General features: G+C 33.1%; 1 protein-coding gene across 1 annotated transcript in view; it reads left to right on the top strand.

The window, feature by feature from the left end:
- mus312 (mutagen-sensitive 312) overlaps positions 1–20,266 on the top strand; it is a 48,417-nt gene that overhangs the window by 12,175 nt on the left and 15,976 nt on the right. Inside the window, exons 2-5 of the mRNA XM_072531584.1 lie at positions 6,562–6,766; positions 6,827–7,061; positions 8,920–9,394; positions 16,435–18,478. Of these exons, the coding sequence (XP_072387685.1) occupies positions 6,988–7,061; positions 8,920–9,394; positions 16,435–18,478 (2,593 nt within the window). The 5' untranslated portion in view covers positions 6,562–6,766; positions 6,827–6,987. The remainder of the gene's footprint in view (positions 1–6,561; positions 6,767–6,826; positions 7,062–8,919; positions 9,395–16,434; positions 18,479–20,266) is intronic.

The raw sequence follows: 20,266 nt of genomic DNA, 5'->3' as shown, positions 1-20,266 counted from the left end.
CATTATTCCTAAATCTGACCATATGTTACCTCCCCTGTTGATTCGTGGACGTCCTAAGGGCATTTTTTCTCTCGGGGCATTCTCCCAGTTTAACTTGGCAATGCAGTTATTAGAAAGCCTTTGGATGTAGCCAGCGTAACTTTGGCGTTGAGATTTAGTCTCTTGTATGACGTTTCTATCTTTATATATCTGTTAGACCTTGGCATTAGTTCCGGTTCGGTATTGGTTAGTATTCGGACCTTTGTAAGTTGGAAAATAATTCTGATGGCTTTTCTAGTAATCCTGATCTAATTAATACCTAAGTTTTACTTACATTGTTTTGTCAGCGTTCTCGTCACATTTAAGTCAATAGCACTGGTTTAATCACTGTTTTATATATCCTGATTTTAGGGATTTGTATTAGACTTCTGGATTTAAAAGTGTTATGTGGGTTATATTTACATCAGTTAGCTACCTGAATATTCCATTTTATTTCTTATGTGACAGCGTTATCTACGATACCTAAAACGCTGCAATCTTTCAAAATTATATGGGTTTATTGTTACGTTATGCCCTACCCTACGTCCTCTCTCTTGTATGTTAAAGAAATTTATTTAGTTTTCTCATTACTTAATATCAGACCGTTTTTTGCTGCTAATAGCATTATTTTGTAGCATTCTAATATTTAATCTATGAATTAAATCCGGATAGCAAATAGATATTTTTCACTTTCTCGGAGAAATAATATTCTAACATACAAAATCCTATTAAATTGCCAAAACCTTTCTTGCATATTATATTTACTTATGAGGGACAGCAGCAATATCAGTACCATAATAAGGCGTATAGTCCTGGACTGGCTAATCGTTGGATAATTGAAAGCATGAGTGTAGCAGTTATAATGTTTTCGGGACTGCTACCTGGTATCGGGGAGCAGAGATATCAGTACCAAGTTAGTGCATATAGGAATTGTTGCTTGAACTTTATTATTATTAAACAGCACTATATTTCCTAGTAAAATCCTCATGACTTTACAGTAAGACAAATTTTCGAACGTTGGTTATGGAAACATCATGTACATACCACCGGTATGTACATACCACATTCCCTAGATCGACATTCAGCAAAATTCTTTTAAATGATGCGGGAGTAAAAATATAAATATCTGGGAGCTTACATCAACAAAGAATTAGATTCAGACTAAGAAATCAGGGTACGAATAGAAATGGCAAGGGCAGCGTTCTTAAAATTCAAGCAATTGTTCTGTGACAAAAATCTTAATACTGCGCTGAGACTGAGGTTTGTTGAATATTACGTCTGGTCTCAACTATTGTACGGAGTAGAAATATGGACGGTAAAAGCGCAAATAGTTAGGAAGCTTCAAGCCTTTGAATTTTAGATATACCGGAGAATGTTGAGAATTCCATGGACTGCCAGGGTCACCAATGAGGAAGTGCTGAGAAGGATGGGTCGAGACAAAAAATTGTTGAGAACAATAAAAGTACGCAGGACTGCATACCTGGAACACATACTAAGGAATATAAAGTCTTCTGCAGACCATCATGCAGGGTAGAGTCGATGGCAAAAAGGGAATAGGTAGAAAGAGGAAGTCATGGCTGCGAAATATTCGTGACTGGACAAAGATGACTGTAGACGAATTATTCCACGTTGCAAAAGACAGAGATACTTTTAGAAATGTGGTCGCCAACCTCCGTTAATGGGGACGGCATAGGAAGAAAAATAATGATACGCTAAACAAAAAAAACAGAGATGAAGATAGGCGCCAAGAAACTCTGTGTTATAAAACAGTTGAATAAAATACAGATTCTCGATTCAAATATTTAAAAATTTAATGAAGAGCTTACCAAAATAGAAATAACGTCTATTTAAAATGCAATTCATTAATGGCTCTCAAGGTACAAAGCAGTCCTAGCATCTGCTAATGATATTGATCTTATAAGAAACTCTCTCCGCAAACGACATCTTCAACAAAGTGAAGAGAGCACGAAAAATGTTTTACTTAAAATCAACAAAATAAAAACCAAATACAAGCGAATCAACAGAAGAAAGCAATTCAATACAGAGCATAATTCACTTAAGACCTATTTTAATACATGAATGCGAATCAATGACTAAAACAAATAAGGAAGAACTCCGAATATTTGAAAGAAAAATAATAAGAAAACTTTTTTAACCTCATTATCATATTGCTACAAATCCGTATAGAATAAGAACACATACTAAATAAAGAAAGCTCTTATAAATATATTGTTTAGGAAAATAAATCGCTTAAGGTAGATCGGACACATGCATAGACGCCAAGATGTCAAACTTGGTTAAAAAACGTAAACTAATTTTTGAAACCAAATTCAGTATTTTGCTTTAATCTGTGCCTTCTAAGAATTGCAAGGAAAAATAGACGTTGATAAAACTGTTATTAGAGACATGGGGAATCTAAAAATTGTATTCCACAACATATCTCCTCAACTAAGCAAAAATCCTTAACGAATTGGTTTCTAGTACTCGTACAGAGTATATCGGAATAAAAGGAAAAAGACAGTTAAGCAAGAAGAAAAGTGCAAGCATTTACGTTTTAAGGGTGAAAGGATGTGCGCCCCATTTTTAGCTGACAAGCTTGCGGAGCATACTATTTCTGGTCCTTAGTTTGCCTTTTAGTTTTAAACAAGATTCTGTGATTGACAACGTGCGATATAAACTATCTACAAGGTATTTATAGGAAATTCAGAGTTCAAGGATTTCATCACACTATTGGATGTTCAGTTTTGTGAAAGCGCCTGTGTTGGGAAAATTGAAGGAGCGTTCCTAAGATTTTCGGGGTTTGGCTTAAGTATCTACTGGTATCTGTTGATCATTTGTGTAAATGTAATACAGTGTAGGTGCCATTACGCTACGGCAAGCGAGACCGTTTGTCTGCGTTCTCCATATTACCATTGAATGATACGAAAAATCTTCTGTTCTGTAGATATACGCGGATAAAACGATGTTTACAGTTTGTCATACAGTTTTTGCAGAAATGTCCTCTAATTTAATGTGTCGTAGGCGGCATTTAGATTGACAAATACCACCCCTGATACCTGATATCTTTTGTACCCGTTGTTGCTTTTTGCAACAACGGGTACGTTATTACGTACGTTATAATTATTACGAATAAAAATAAATAAGCAAGAAGAATATAAGTGAACCATATTTAAAATAAGTGACAGAAAAAAGAATATTATATATACATTTACTTCTAAATTAAAAATAAAATACTCGTATGCCGGATCACGAAAGATACAAAATTTACAAGCGACAAAGTATTTTTTAAAACAACCGAACATATTATATGTAATAATTGTAATAGATATGTTGGCTATAATCAAATTACCATAAAGTCACCGAAATATTTTATCTGAGTAATGATTCACTACTGATTGCTACGTTACGTTATACGATACATTTATAGTTAAAGCGAAATTAGGTGTTATGCCTACTTATTATTTTAGTATCTGTTACAAGTTACATACTAAAGTATTATAGTAAGATATTGAATTCCCTACATTTAAAAATTGAAATATTGAAATTAGACAGTAAAAAATTGTAATTTTAAGATTGATTTACAAATTATTATAATTTAAATTTTACTACTTTATAAAACAAATATTGTACATCATAAAACGTAGCAATCGAAACATAGGAACGTACATTTATATAATAAATTTTTCAGTGTCAATGCATTAAAAAAATACTAATACATAAAAATTGCCTTTTCCAAGCTTATAACAGACACTAACTTAAGTTTAAAAATAATTAAAGCAAGTAATATAAATTACCACCATAAAATATTTAACTACATTAACCAAGTATTTGTGAAATTTCAGAATGAATAAATTGATTGATATTTAAATAAATTTCAAGTTCCAAAACGTACCTGCTATAAAATTTAAAAATCTACGACTAATCAAATTATTGGCAACATCGGAGGAGTTTAGTTGTGTACGGGGAAGAATACATACGGATCCCAAAAGTGTTTTACTCTATTACGGAGTTCATTTAATCCTACGTATTGGTCGGAGTCTACATAAAGCGCTACCCAGATAATAATATACACGGTGTATATTCTCCTGGAGTTAGTATAATACCGTTTTAGTACGGGGCCCACATTAACCGCTAGATCTATATATATATATATATATATATATATATATATATATATATATATATATATATATATGTGTACATGCATGTGTTTGTGTACATAATATATTTTTATTTCACATTATTTAATTTTATTATCTTAAAATACTGTGTACTTAACCACTAAGTTGTAACACTTAATCGGCTTGTCCCGTATATTAGCCTGCATCCACATAGACAGCGGTAAGGTGTTCAGAGTTATGAATAAATAAATTTGAATGTGTTGACAGGGATCTTTCCTATTCTGTTGATGACAGGGATGGGATGTCTGATCTTAAGATGACATACTGGTGAAAAAATCTGTTGATTGTAATTGTGTTTGTCATTTCAGGCATAAAAACATTATTATCCTCTGTTGTTTGGAGTTTATACTGAGCAAATAAAGTTACTATATCAGGTTTTAGCAAAGCTTACATTCTGGGTGAAAACTTTAAGCATACCTTAGAAATAAATTATTTACCTTATCCATTGTTCTTTTTTTTTGTTCGTTTTTTCTATTTGCTATCATTCGGTTATTCCTCATTCTTGGGTTTTCTTTTTGCAAGAAGCAATATTTTGCTAATCTAATCAAAATCATAATTTTGTTGATAACCAGAATATTTTTCTGGAACTCATATTATGATTCTGATTATAAGAATAAAAGTATTATCATATAAATATATAACATATAGTATGAGTATAAATGTATATAAACTTCTTTCTAGAACTAAATCATTTAATTGTTCTGTTTCCAACTTAGCAGGGTCCTTGAGTTCTCTCTTTCTGTGAGTAGAACGCCAGACTGTAAGAGTTTTCACTGACCACTGATAGTGTGTGTTATTGCATTAGGATGAAAGTACTACAAAAAACTCAGAATGTCTGATGGCTGTCTGTTGCTTATTAGGCTTTAATTTGACATTAGAATTACAAAAAAAAATATTTAAATACTGACAAGTTCCTGTCACAACATTTAGAACACTAAATTATACTACATTCACCCGTCCCTATTTTTGAACAAAATATTGCAACTATTTTGGTTTATTTTTAGCTCCAGCTGATTTACAGCTAGAATGAAAATCTGAATTTTCCAATCTTGGTTCATCATTATCATCAGGTTTTTGAACAGGTAAATTTTCTGTCTCATCTGGTATTTATTTAGTAGTGGAATTCTCTAGTGTGTTATTTGGACCTTCATCATTATCTTGATTCAATAATATAACAATTCAACAGTAAACTTCTTATATAGTGCAGAGCACATGGTAAAGCAGTTTTCCATTAAGTGAATTCTAAATTTTTGGTTTTCTATGCTAGATTCACCAATTTCCATATAACTCATTGTATTTTTCGACTTAACCATTTTCTTCATGATTATATGGTGTTGTTCTACTTGAATATATTCCTTTAGAGTGTAGATAATTAATAAATTCTTGTGAAGTAAAGCTAGTTCTCCTTGTTAGATTTGATATATACCGTCATTCTATATAAACCAAATAGTGATTTAATCTGTAATTGGTTAGAATTGCTTTTCTACCAGATAATGTCTGCATTTTTTTAAATACTTCAACTCATTTGCTTTTTTTTCAATTGCATAATGTTTTTATTCAGAATCTGTGAGGGTATGTGTGAAAAAAGCAATTGGTTTTCCAGATTGATTGCTTCGCTTATGTAATCGTAGATTAATTTTTTAAAAGCATGTACTTATCTTTACCTTCTAGGGATTTATCTTTAGATTCATTGCTTTCTAAAAATTCTTGAATGTTATATACTTACTAATGTTTGAATTCTTTGGTGGAAGTTTGACAGTTTGGACCAGCCTCTAGTTTATCTGGTCTAAAGTACTTCCCCATTGTAAATTTATGCGAATAAAATTGTAGTAAAATGTCTTTTGCAGAATTAGGCTTTTATTCACATAAAACTTGATAAGAATGACAAAACAATTATTTAAATACTGACCCGTTCTTGTCACAACATTAAGAAAACTAAATTATACTACACATGGCTTGTATTATTAATATTTCTTGTAACACATATAACATTTCTTGTAACATTTTTATAAATAAAGATTTTATTCTATATTTTATTCTGTAATTTTTTTAACCACTTTGGCATTTTAATGTAATGGAAAATAAATATAGTCCCAACATAACAAGAAAACCCAAAAAGTATACGAAAAATATTTATTATCGTATAGGATAAGGATTTTTCTTGTTATTTTAGGATTATATCGATTTTCCTTTACTTTAAAATGAGTTCACAATCCTAGGTAATATTACTAAACTTTTGAATTTAGCGCCATGTATATATAGTTATGCGCCCGATCACTAGGTGATGCGCCAATCATTGTTTTATTCCTTAACACGGAAGTTTCAATGCTAGGTGGTAGTGTGCTATGACACAGGCACTCAGGCACGTACAGGAAAAAACAAAAATAGAATCTATGGTTATGAAAATTTTTGTAAAACACTTTTGTTATGGCAGATAAAGCAGATTGGAGAATTAACGAGAAGTTTAGAAAACCTAGACAAACAAAAGGTACTCCAGCCTTTCAGATAAGGAACTATTTTGCCTTGGGAGGGTTAGCTTTTGGAGCAATTTCTTGGTATCTTTTTGAGTAAGTTAACTAAGTACCTAAACGAAATCTGTACTTTCTATAATGAAAAATTATTTGTAGAAATTGGTCCGCAACAAAGAAAGTAAGAAAATCATTCCTTGAGGGTAAATTTGATATGCCCGATGGTTTATTATTAAAAATTAAACACATAGAAGCTTCAACAAGGGGTGGTGCAGTTGATGAACTGTTAGCAAAAGCTAGGGAGAGAGAGATTCAAAAATATGCCCCGGACAAACCAGAATACGAACCATGGTTCATCAAAATCTTTAATTCAAAGCCTGATATATAAAAATGGGTTTGTTTTATATTTGTTATAAAATGTATAGTAGTTTTAAATCTATAGAGGATACAAAGATATATTTATTTGTTTGAAACTTAGGTTTTAAATAAACATAATCTAAAAATGAGTCTTAATTTCCCATGTCTCAACCCTAGAATACTATCATATATTATAAAGTTTTGTGGGTCATCTCATTTACTAAGCTACACATTTACATTAACAAAATGATTCTAAATAAAATTCTGAATAGTCAAGTAATATAATCACTGTTCTAAATGTCAACAAATAGCAATGCACAATAAATTTTTGCAACTACTTTAGTAGATACATAGATGTTATTTGGAAGTAAACTGAAGGGAAAGAGATTGAAGGTAATTAAAATATTGAACCTTACAAAAGTTATGCTTATTTTTTCACTGAAGTAAACCAAATTGTTGAAAAATAATTAAAAGGATGTGAATGATGTACAATTGCAACAAACAATCTTGAAACCAAATCCAGTAGCTTTTATATTCAGGTAAATATTTATAATTTTTTATAGTATTTTTGTTAATAGATTGACTATCATTTTGGCTTGTTCATTTAACATGTATGATGTAACTAACAAATTAATATGGTAGAAAATAAAATATTTGTAGAGCCTTGTTGTAATACAACTTATATATTATAAGAAGTTATATTTACTCTTATAAGAATGTAAATGTTTTTTTTATATTTGCCATTATGAGAGAAAAGTAAATAACAAAGATACATGCTAATAGTATTTGCATTGTTTTTCTAGCAATAGTATTCTAGGGTTAAAAATAAAGATATAAAGAAAGATTTTGCACAGTACTAATTTATTTTTCTTTATATCTCTGATGATGTTAGTGCTCTTACATCCAAAACTTAAGAAAGGGACAAACTCGCTGTTATATAAAATATAGCCTATCATGGATCTTCATCCACTACCATTTTCAAATGTATATTTGTGTTGTACTTTGTGACGAAAAAAAAGTATCAGTACTACCTATATACTTCATATAAACTACAAAAGTCCGATATAAGATCTTCATTTTTGATATATTTTTTGCATTGTTATTTTATCTACAGTTCTATGTCATCTCCAACATGGGCATTAAAATCATCTGTAATTATCACATATTCATTTTTTTTTTGGAGTCTTTTTTATTGTAGGTGGTCATAGAAGCTTTCTCTTGAATTGACATCTCAATTATTCTCAGGTTTGTAGTTGCTGTAGTTTAATTTTTATTCTAATTGAATCATCGGTGCTACAGGCTGAGTTTTTGAGTGGGTTAAGGGATGTAAAACAATTGAAGACAGATAGCACCTTTGATAACTTTTAACATCCAAAACAGATGACAGCATCCAGAAAATTGGTAAACTGATCTGCAAGAATCATTATTTAATGTACTAGCTCTTGCTGAAATCTCAGGAATTAACAAAGACAGTGTCTATCAGCTTTTGAATCAATGCTTTAAAATGCCAAAAGTTTTCACAACAATGATGCCTAAACTGCTCACTCCAGAGCAAAAGGAATTCAAAATAATGCGGCCACCTACTCTATTCACCAGACGTGGAACCCTGTGACTTTTTTATTTTATAAGGTAAAATCGGAGCTTAATGGGAAAAGATTTGATAGTGTGAAGACAGTTCCTGCAATACTACTTTCAACAATTTAAAATTCACATGGAGTTTTACAGGAATCAGCAAGGAAAGTACATTGAAGAAAATACACTTCGTAATGCAATTGGTGATCAACCAAACATTTTATAGCACTAGTTCTATAGTTATTTAATTACCACAGCTCATAATGTTTTATATTTCTTGCATTCTCAAATCTAAATATACTAAGTATTTTTTATTTCAACAGATCTAAAACGCCGGGAAAAGAAAAGGTGTTATCATCGTCATCATCATCAGAGGACATATCTTCACCATATAAAAACTCGCTAACCAAAATAAAACCCGTAAATAGCGATGATAATGACGATTTCAAAACTCCTGTTAAAATGTTTACGAAGATGTTCAAGCAGGCACCTTCAAAAAAAGGAAAGTCAAATGCCAAAAAATCTAATAGTAAGATAAAAAATCCTATAATAAAACGCACAAAAGACAATTTCAAAAATTTGGATGTGGACCCTGAGCAGCTGCAAATGGCTATAGCTTTGTCGAAGTCTACGTTTGCACAAGAATATCCAGAACAGGCTCTTCATAATACAGAACCAGATTTGCCTACGTTTTTATCTCCAAATAATATCCCAAAATGTACTACTTTTCTTGAAAAGTATGGTTTTAAATCTAAGAGGTCGACATTACAAGCAGATTTTAGCGGAGAAGTAATTAAAGTAAGTATTGTTATATTATTAAAGTCTTTATTACTAATTTATCTTACACTAATAATTATATAATTTATTATAATACGTGCGTTACATTTTAAAACGCGACGCGATGTTCAAAAACTAACTGTTCTGTTTACCACAAAATTCCTCTTTAAATATAAAATCCCGTTATTCGAGAATTGCGGCGATTTCCCATCGAAGAGCCCAGAATGTCGCTTAGACTAGTTTTATTCGGCCTGCTTCTGGAAATTTCAAGTCGCGGGTGACTCATCAGAATTCAGGTAGACAGGTCTTTCAACTGAGCGCCGAAATAACAGAATAGAAAAGATATTAGTAATAAATATGTTTACAGTTTTGAGTCATATGACACGTAATTATTTATCGTAACAGTATATTAAATGATTTTTATCGGTACAATGGATCAATTTTTTAATTTTTTGAAATTGATTTTGAGCCTTTATGCAAAATATGATATTTATTTATTTTTTTTTATTCCACAACAAACAGATTTTACAGAATAAAATGTAATTACAAGTAGGGATTTTGACATTAGATATACCTACATGCAAAGATAAAGTGATCGAAGCGGATAGAAAGCTAGATTTAATTGCTTTGATGCTAGTGTTGAAGATATCTATGTCGCTATTTTTTTAGTATTATATTGCACTGCCTCATCATGTTGTTTATGGGTGAGCAGTCTGTCTCACAAATAAAAAAAACAGCCTTCTATGACTTAACCTTAAGTTAATCTTAGGTACCAAGAACTTTATATAGTTGATCAAGAATAAGTCTTTATATTTTAAGTTATTCACAATATAATATACAAGTAGCATTGCTTGCATTTTCCGTCTCTGTTCCAGTATTACAAATTTGAAAGTTTCAAGCATACTCCGATACGACATCAAGTATGGATAAGAATTATATTTTCTAACATATAGAATTATTTCGATTCAGGGTGACTTGCTGATTAAAAAAATCTAACCATGTGGCTAAAAATTATGCACCGTTTTGCCGGAAAATCGAAAAAACTGTAGAAAATTGGATTTTTATCAAATTTCGTTAATCGGCTATGTTGGCGTCAATTTTGGTCCGAGACTCAAGCGAATGGACATTTCCTACATAAAATTGGCCGCTTGTTCTTCTGCCATACTCAGACTTTTTCTACATCTAACTGTTCGTGAGAAAAATTTACACTTGGATGTATGTATTCGCTGAAAATTTCGAGAAAATTAAAAGTGTATATTTTGTTTGAAATTTAAATTATTTCGATTAAGGGTGACTTTGATTAAAAAAATCTAAATATGTGGCTAAAAATTATGCACCGTTTTGCCGGAAAATCGAAAAAACTGTAGAATTTTTAATTCGATTTTTCCTCTTTTCCCGCAAACTGGGGTTAAGGGATCAGAAAAAAGCACATGTTTGGAATAAGCTGGACCAAGTGCATGTACCAAAACATTAAACATATTTTTTTTTTTTGTAAAATTTGGCAAAAATTTTCCAAGGGTGTACCCTTGGATTTTTATCAAATTTGGTTAATCGGCTATATTGGCGTCAATTTTGGTCCGAGACTCAAGCGAATGGACATTTCCTACATAAAATTGGCCGCTTGTTATTCTGCCATACTCAGAATTTTTCTACATCTAACTGTTCGTGAGAAAAATTTACACTTGGATGTATGTGTTCGCTGAAAATTTCGAGAAAATTAAATGTGTATATTTTGTTTGAAATTTGAATTATTTCGATTAAGGGTGACTTGCTGATTAAAAAAATCTAAACATGTGGCTTAAAATTATGCACCGTTTTGCCAGAAAATCGAAAAAACTGTAAAATTTTTAATTCGATTTTTCCTCTTTTCCGGCAAACTGGGGTTAAGGGATCAGAAAAAAACATATGTTTGGAATAAGTTGGACCAAGTGCATGTACCAAAACATTAAACAAAATTTTTTTTTTTTGTAAAATTTGGCAAAAATTTTCCAAGGGGGTACCCTTGGATTTTTATCAAATTTGGTTAATCGGCTATATTGGCGTCAATTTTTGTCCGAGAGTCAAGCGAATAGACATTTTCTACATAAAATTGACCGCTTGTTCTTCTGTCATGCTCAGAATTTTCGTACATCTAACGGTTCGTGAGAAAAATTTCCACTTGAATGTATGTATTCGCTGAAAATTTCGAGAGAATTAAAAGTGTCTATTTTGTTTGAAATTTGAGTTATTTCGATTAATGGAGACTTGCTGATTAAAAAATTCTAAACATGTGGCTAGAAATTATGCACCGTGTTGATGGAAAATCGAAAAAACTGTAGCCCATTGGATTTTTATCAAATTTTGTTAATCGGCTATGTTGGCGTCAATTTTGGCACGAGACCCAAGCAAATGGACGTTTCCTACATACAATTGGCCGCTCTTTCTTCTGCCATACTCAGATCTTTCCTACATCTAACTGTTCGTGAGGCAAATTTCCACTTGGATGTATGTATTCGCTGAAAATTTCGAGAAAATTAAAAGTGAATATTTTGTTTGAAATTTGAATGATTTCGATTAAAGGTGACTTGCTGTTTAAAAGATCTAAACATGTGGCTAGTAATTATGCACCGTTTCGCCGGAAAATTGAAAAAACTGTCGACCATTGGATTTTTATCAAATTTCGTTAATCGGCTATGTTGGCGTCAATTTTGGTGCGAGAGTCAAGCGAATAGACATTTATTACATAAAATTGGCCGCTCGTTCTTCTGCCATACTCAGAATTTTCCTACATCTAACTGTTCATGACAAAAATTTCCACTTGGATGTATGTATTCGCTGAAAATTTCGAGAAAATTAAAAGTGTATATATTGTTTGAAATTTGAGTTATTTCGATTAAGGGTGACTTGCTGATTAAAAAAATCTAAACATGTGGCTAAAAATTATGCACCGTTTTGACGGAAAATCGAAAAAACTGTAGACCATTGGATTTTTATCAAATTTCGTTAATCGGCTATGTTGGCGTCAATTTTGGTTCGAGACTCAAGCGAATGGACATTTAGTACATACAATTGGTCGCTCGTTCTTGTGCCATACTCATATCTTTCCTACATCTAACTGTTCGTGAGAAAAATTTCCCCTTGGATGTATGTATTCGCTGAAAATTTCGAGAGAATTAAAAGTGTATATTTTGTTTGAAATTTGCGTTATTTCGATTAATGGTGACTTGCTGATTAAAAAAATCTAATCATGTGGCTAGAAATTATGCACCGTGTTGATGGAAAATCGAAAAAACTGTAGCCCATTGGATTTTTATCAAATTTCGTTAATCGGCTATGTTGGCGTCAATTTTGGTTCGAGACTCAAGCAAATGGACATTTCCTACATAAAATTGGCCGCTCGTTCTTCTGCCATACTCACATCTTTCCTACATCTAACTGTTCGTGAGAAAAATTTCCACCTGGATGTATGTATTCGCTGAAAATTTCGAGAGAATTAAAAGTGTATATTTTGTTTGAAGTTTGAATTATTTCGATTAAGGGTAAATTGCTGATTAAAAAAATCTAAACATGTGGCTAGAAATTATGCACCGTTTTGACCGAAAATCGAAAAAACTGTAGACCATTGGATTTTTATCAAATTTCGTTAATCGGCTATGTTGGCGTCAATTTTGGTCCGAGACTCAAGCGAATAGAGATTTCCTACATAAAATTGGCCGCTCGTTCTTCTGCCATACTCAGAATTTTCCTACATCTAACAGTTCGTGAGAAAAATTTCCACGTGGATGTATGTATTCGCTGAAAATTTCGAGAAAATTAAAAGTGTATATCTTGTTTGAAATTTGAGTTATTTCGATTAAGGGTGACTTGCTGATTAAAAAAATCTAAACATGTGGCTAGAAATTATGCACCGTTTTGACGGAAAATCGAAAAAACTGTAGACCATTGTATTTTTATAAAATTTCGTTAATCGGCTATGTTGACGTCAATTTTGGTCCGAGACTCAAGCGAATGAACATTTCCTACATAAAATTGGCCGCTCGTTCTTCTGCCATACAATTATCTGACGAACTACAGACTAATAGACTTGAGGAAGACGACAGTGATTTTGAAGGGGATTCAACACGTCCTGAGCGCTTTACTCAGGAAGAGCTAAGCGATCTTATCAGAGATTTGAACCTTCCAAAGGATTCTTCCGAGTTGCTTGCCTCCAGACTAAAAGAAAAGAATCTTCTTCGCCCAGACACTAAAATTACAAAACTACCGTAATAGAGAAAAAGATCTTTTGCCTTTTTTTTCTCAGCAAGATGATATAGTTTTTTGTAGAAATATTAAAGGATTGTTAGAAAAAATGGGTGTATCGGAGTATACACCAGATCACTGGCGTCTTTTTATCGACCGTTCCAAGTTTAAAGTTTAAAGTGTGTCCTTCTACATAATGGCAACAAATATGTAAGTATACCAATTGGGCATACTACAAAAATGAAAGAAGAATATAAAACAATATCGCTGGTGCTAAAAAACATCAAGTATGACCAACATCAGTGGGCGATCTGTGTTGATTTTAAGATGGTGAACTTTCTCCTGGGACAACAAGGTGGCTATACAAAATATCGTTGTTTCCTGTGTCTTTGGGATAGCAGGGCTAAGGACAAACACCGGAGTAGAAGAAAATGGCGTTCAAGAGATGCTTTAGTTCAAGGAGAAGCTAACGTAGTTCATGAAGCATTGGTCGACTGAGAGAAAATAATATTACCTCCGTTAAATATTAAACTAGGGCTGATGAAACAATTTGTAAAGGCCCTAGACCAGAATCGTCCTTGTTTTGAATACTTGTCCACCAAATTCCTTGCACTTAGTAAAGAAAAACTGAAAGCCGGAATATTTGATGGGCCTCAGATACAACTTATAAAAGATTCGCATTTTACAGAATCGATGACTGAAATTGAATGTAATGCATGGTGCTCTTTCGTGAAAGTTGTGGAAAATTTTTCTTGGAAACAATAAATCGGAAAATTACCGGGGTATGGTGGAAAAAATGCTCAAAAATTTTAAAAAACACGGTTGTCATGTGAGTATTAAAATTTGTTACATCCACAGCCACTTAGACCGTTTCCCAAAAAATATTGGTGACCTTAGTGAAGAACAAGGGGCATGCTTCCACCAAGACATCAAAACGATGGAAGAGAGCTATCAGGGGACACTCACATGATGGCTGATTACTGCTGGAATCTTCAAAGGTTCCTTTAAAGCCTTTGCAAGAAAATTTTATAAAAGGAAGTTTTTAGATGACGCCGGATAACAGATTTGTGCTGCGATGCAGCGGCGGCTCGTGGCCTAAAAAAGTAGTGAAGATGAGGAAAGCTTGCCGGAGCCAAAAGGAGTTTTGGTACCTACTTCGCGCCCAAATCTCATAAAAAATTCGTTAAAAAAATGTTTAGAGTTTATGGCCCTAATAACTTGAAAACAGTTTTTCTTGTTCAGTTCTGCTTGCCTGGGGTATTTTAGTTCTGAACCTCGACATTTCATTGAGGGTTTTTTGGCGATTAAAACACCACGCCTGGGGTTGGTGAGTTTCGATTCAGCCGCCCACTCTAAGTCAGATGCTGATTGCAGCCGACCACTCTGGATCAGACGCAGATGTTTAAAATACTGGTTGGTCGACAATGTAAAAGAACATCCCTTTATCTTCATTTTTCCAATGCCTAAATGGAGTCTCTAATATATTACACACCAAGTCATTAATTTAGCCACCATTTAATATAGTCTTCTGCAGGTCATCATGCAGGGTAGAGTCGATGGCAAAAAGGGAATAGGTAGAAAGAGGAAATCATGGCTGCGAAATATTTGAGACTGGACAAACATGACTAGACGATTTATTCTACGTTGCAAAAGACAGAGAAATTTTTAGAAATGTGGTCGCCAACCTCCGTTAATGGAGACGGCATAGGAAGAAGAAGAAGAAGTCATTAATTGGATTCATGTCTCTCTAAAATTATTTTTGTCCAAACGAAATCAACGAGAACACCTTATATCCGAAATCCGAAACAAACCAGAGAAGTGTATTAATAAAGTGCACTAAACAAATAAAATTAATATTGTGACTAAACTAAACTAATAAATACTATACTATACACTATACTATATAAAAATATCTATATAATGGACTAAATTTCAAAATATTGTCGCTTAGAGAAATTTCCGAAAAATAGGAATACCAAATACACATCCAACAGTGGGTGAAGACGAATAATATATTTTTAAGCGGAACTGCACGTACCAGTTTCCTCAGCTATCACTAAGGATAGGCTGACGTCACGTTGCCATGGCAACCGTGAACGCTGATGCAGATGGATTTTGCATTTCAAAAATTATATTCACCTCTTCCTGAATCCTATTATACACGGCTAGTGACACAGGTCAGGACTTGACCGTCAAGTACGTACCGCTAATAAAGCTAGTTGTCTTTTTTAATTTTTAGATTAATTAAAAGAGAATAAATAATTGATTTCAGAATTTAGATATAATAATGTTGTTTTCATTTTTTATTTATTTGTCTCAATTTAATTATATTTTTTTGGTGAACCTCACCTTCACCTACTTCACCTGGCCGGCCGCCGCTGCTGCGATGCTGGTTAGGTTAGATGAAAAGTTAAGTTTTTTTGGCAGATATGTGAGATGATTTTTGTAAGTATATTGTTGTACATTAAATATCTTACTTTTTATTCGCGTTTTGTTCGTTTGATGGGTAGCAGCACTACATATATGTAGGTAGTGCTGCGTTAAATTACCTTATATATTAGAAATGTCAAATGTTGTCGTATTTTCTGAAAACGATCTGATAGAGCAAATCTGGTGGCATTTTTGGATTTAGCAGACCCAAATTATCTAGAAACAGTAAAAAAATTCCGGCAGCAAACTGTGTGTTTACCAGTGATGTCATAAAAAACACTATCTATTGTATCGCCAAAAACACTTTAGTATTATAATTGAAAATACCGTTATTAACTTTTATTTAGCATTCTTTAAAAGCTTCTCCTTCAGTGTCTTCTTAGCTTAAATTACTTATATGAATTATATTTTAGTTTCAGGAAACAAAAAGACCAAAAAAGTCGAAGTACCGATTCGTAACGCCGGTTCTTTTTCTTCGCAGTGATAAGGAAAGAAAAGATTTAATTGATACCAAAGTTTCTCGATTATTAAGCGAACAAAAAGAAAACACATCAAGAAACTCCAACATACATTCCGTTGAACTGAACAGCACATTTTTAGGAGATTATGCGCAAGAAAAGAAATGTTGGCAAATGAACTGTTTTAACGATTTCGACGCGTACATTTGCCCTTCTCTTGAACTGTCTCCAACTAAGGCGGCAGCGGGATATCTCCTTAAAGATTGGGATAGCATACCAGGTAGAGACAGGTCACCAATTCCAGATACAGTGTCTAAAGAAATTAGTGACAATGGCGATGATAATACAGAATTTCAACATTCGAGCATGAAGTCAAATGAAGAGTGTTCTTCAATAAACCAAGAAGATCAAATGTGTTTGGATGCTCAGAGTAACAAAGTAAGTGAGAATGAGTATGGCATCGATGTTCTAGTAGATGCAGAAGTCGAACAGTCGTTCAAAGTCTGTAATATCGAACAAGCAGTACAGAAAAACATAAATGGTTCTGATAAACTTGATACAAGCGTATATAAAGTTGATAAATGCATGTCTCCAGATTTATTTGACTCAGATAATGATAACGAATATTACAAATCTCCAATTAAACGTTTTTCGAACGATAAAAATTTAACCAAAGAATTGTTATCAGAAAATTTGCTGGACTCTTCCAGAGATCTTAAAGATATGCCTAGAGATAAGAGGTCACATATTGGTATTAAAGAGTCGCCAATAAAATCTAGATATTTTGAAACTAGTCCAGATAACTTAAAAATGTCTTCCCTCGGTAAATATACGGTGCAGAAAATTAGATGTAATTTGTATAATAAAGGAATATCTTGTGATTTTCCGAACTATTCACTAGATATAAAACCTTTTGATTCAACGGTTGATACAGTCTCATTGGAAAATAGGTCTAGGCTTAATAGTAGTGAAATAGTTACTGATAAATCACAAGAAAGTCGATATAAAGTATATAAAAACGATCCATGTGAGGAGACAAATTTTTATTCGTGTGATTATTCATCTGATAAAGAAATATTAAGGTATGATTTACCGGACGTTAATAGGCTTGAAAATAAAGAACCTAGTCGTGATATATCAAATAGTTCAAATGATTTCGTGTCTGAATCCAGTAAACAAAGTCAAAAGAAAAACTTCTACAAAAATGAAGCATCTGATGGCGAACCGATAAAAAGTTCTATTCAAAATATCTTATCAACTAAAGAAGTTTTGGATTTTGGTTTAAGCTATACTGGATTGAAAAACTCTGCAGAAAATCATGAGGATGTGCATGATTTGCCATGCACTGAATCTGAAACAGAATCGACAAAACTATCTGAGCAATTACCGATTTATTCGAATAACACAAGTCTCCCTTGTTCTAGTAAAGAAACATGTAAGAGTACTATGATATCTACGGTAGCATTGTCCACGAATGAATCGCCAAACAGATCTTATAGGAAGGTTTCAAACGTCGATGACTTAACTAAGAATGTATCAGTTTCCAGTGAACACTTACACTCGATCTCAGAATCTTTTGTAACTAAAAGGAAGAACCAGTTTACGAAATTTTACAGCAGTGAAATGTTAGATATGGATTTGTCTGACAGCGAGATACCAAATAGTTGTGTAAATTTGTCTGGAAAATGCAAAAATGTATCTGATGATATGTTAGGAATAAACCTCTGCGAGAAAAAGAATAGTTCTGACTTAGTTAAAGATTCGATCATAGATTTATCCCAAACCGATTCCAACGATTCAGAATCGTCTCCTTTCGACGCGCAGAAAGATAATCTTAGTTTGTGTAAGAATGACTTTGGTAAAAAAATAAAAGTCACGATAGGTGATCATCATCAAAACACTGCCAACGGTGATGATGCATTTGGTAAACCAGTTAAAGGGAATGAAGAAATGGTGGATTTAACTCAAAGTTCAGACGACAACACTAGAGACATTGAAGGTAAAGTAGTTTAATGGTTATTAGTATTAATATTTCTCTTCTTTCTCAGCTTTTCCCATTTCAGGGGTCGCTCTTCTTTACTCTTCGTCGCAACTCATTTTTGTCCATCGGTGAGTCTGTCTTCACCTAAACTTTTCTCTCTCAAGTTCTCTGTCACACAGTACGTTTATCTTCTCCCCGGTTTTAGTCTACCTCTCCTTCCACCAACTTTTAACAGGTCTATGTTTTGTCCCACAGAGTTTTGAGACATGACCAAACCATTGCAGCCTTTGTTCTTCAATCTTTTTTGAGACTATAGTCACCCGGCCCATTCCCTTATCAAGTTGTTTCTGATCCTGTCCCTTCTAGTCTTACCCAACATCCACCGTAACATTTTTATATCAGCTACCTCCATCTTCTTTTTCTGCATCTTGTCTACAGACCACACTTCACCACCGTACACCAACTTAGAGAGTTAGTGCCTATTATAAAGTGTGCGTGCAATTAAACATGGATGAGTGTCGCTGCGTAATCGATCAACTACTTGAAAAGTCATTCTCCTTCTATAATTTCGAAGAAAAAAACCCCTATCTTAAACAATTTAAAAAAGGAATAAAAAAAATCAGTTCGATATTTTAAATTTGTAGTTTAGTTCGATATTTAGTTAAATTTAGTAATAAAAATTCTTAGTTATGTGGTTGCAAGAAAAATAGACCGTATTGTTGGCCATGTCTTCTGTTTTCTACAGAAAAAAATGGGTGGTCCTGCTGCGGAGACCACGATTTAAATAATTTTCGAGTTTTAAAAAGGAGACATGTAAGATATGCAATTTGATCCAGTTTGGCAAAACAAGAATCGAAAGTTCTCTTAACTAAGCTTTTAAAGCAAGTATTGCTAAACATAATGAAATTGTTAAACAAAATAGATATATCGTTAGTACACTTATAGATGCCGTAGGTTTTTTGGCCAAACAAGAATTAGCGTTTCGGGGTCATTTTGAGGGCGATGACTCTAACAATCGAGGCAATTACATGAAAAAAAAGATCAAAAATTTTGCCAACATCTTGAAACATCAACTGTTTTTTCGGGAGTTTCAAGTGATGTACAAAACGATATTATTGAGGCCATATCTACATTTATGATTGATGAAATTAAGTCAGAAATTACCGAAGCAAGTTTTGTAGCTATTATATTGGATGAAAGCACTGATGTTTCAAACAAGTCACAACTTTCTGTTGTATTTAGATATATTTGCCCCGACGGTGATGTTAGTGAAAGATTTTTGATATTTGTTAATGTTAGTGAAGAGCGTTCAGCGGGACCGTTATCGCAAATTTTGTTCAGTGTGTTAAATGAGTTTCAGTGTGGAAATAAATTAATTGCACAGATTTAAGCTGCGTTTTTTCAAAATCGTCGAAAAGGGCTACTGGTTTGAATATATTAGTACAAAAGCGTTTACCCAAATTAGCAACAACAAGGTGGATTTATGCTGGTAGATTCGTTGAGGCTGTTTCTTGTATTCGTTCAGAACTTCTCGAACTATTTAAAGAAATGCATCATCATCCAGCCTCAAGAGTCCACTGCTGAACATAGGCCTCTTCCTCATGTTTCCAACCCCGTCTATCTTGCGCCGCTCTTATCCAGTTTTTATTGAGTCTTCTTAAATCGTCAGCCCATCTTGTAGGTGGTCGACCGACGCTTCTCTTGTCTTCCCTTGGCCTCCATTCCAATAACCTCTTTGTCCATCGCCCATCTGTCATTCTGGCTATGTGTCCTGCCCATCTCCATTTTAGTCTGGCTATCTTCTCG

Source organism: Diabrotica undecimpunctata, chromosome 5, assembly GCF_040954645.1.
Source record: "Diabrotica undecimpunctata isolate CICGRU chromosome 5, icDiaUnde3, whole genome shotgun sequence".
Lineage (NCBI taxonomy): Eukaryota > Metazoa > Arthropoda > Insecta > Coleoptera > Chrysomelidae > Diabrotica > Diabrotica undecimpunctata.
The sequence above is the reverse complement of the archived record's forward strand: the minus strand, read 5'-3'. Positions and strand labels throughout refer to the sequence as shown.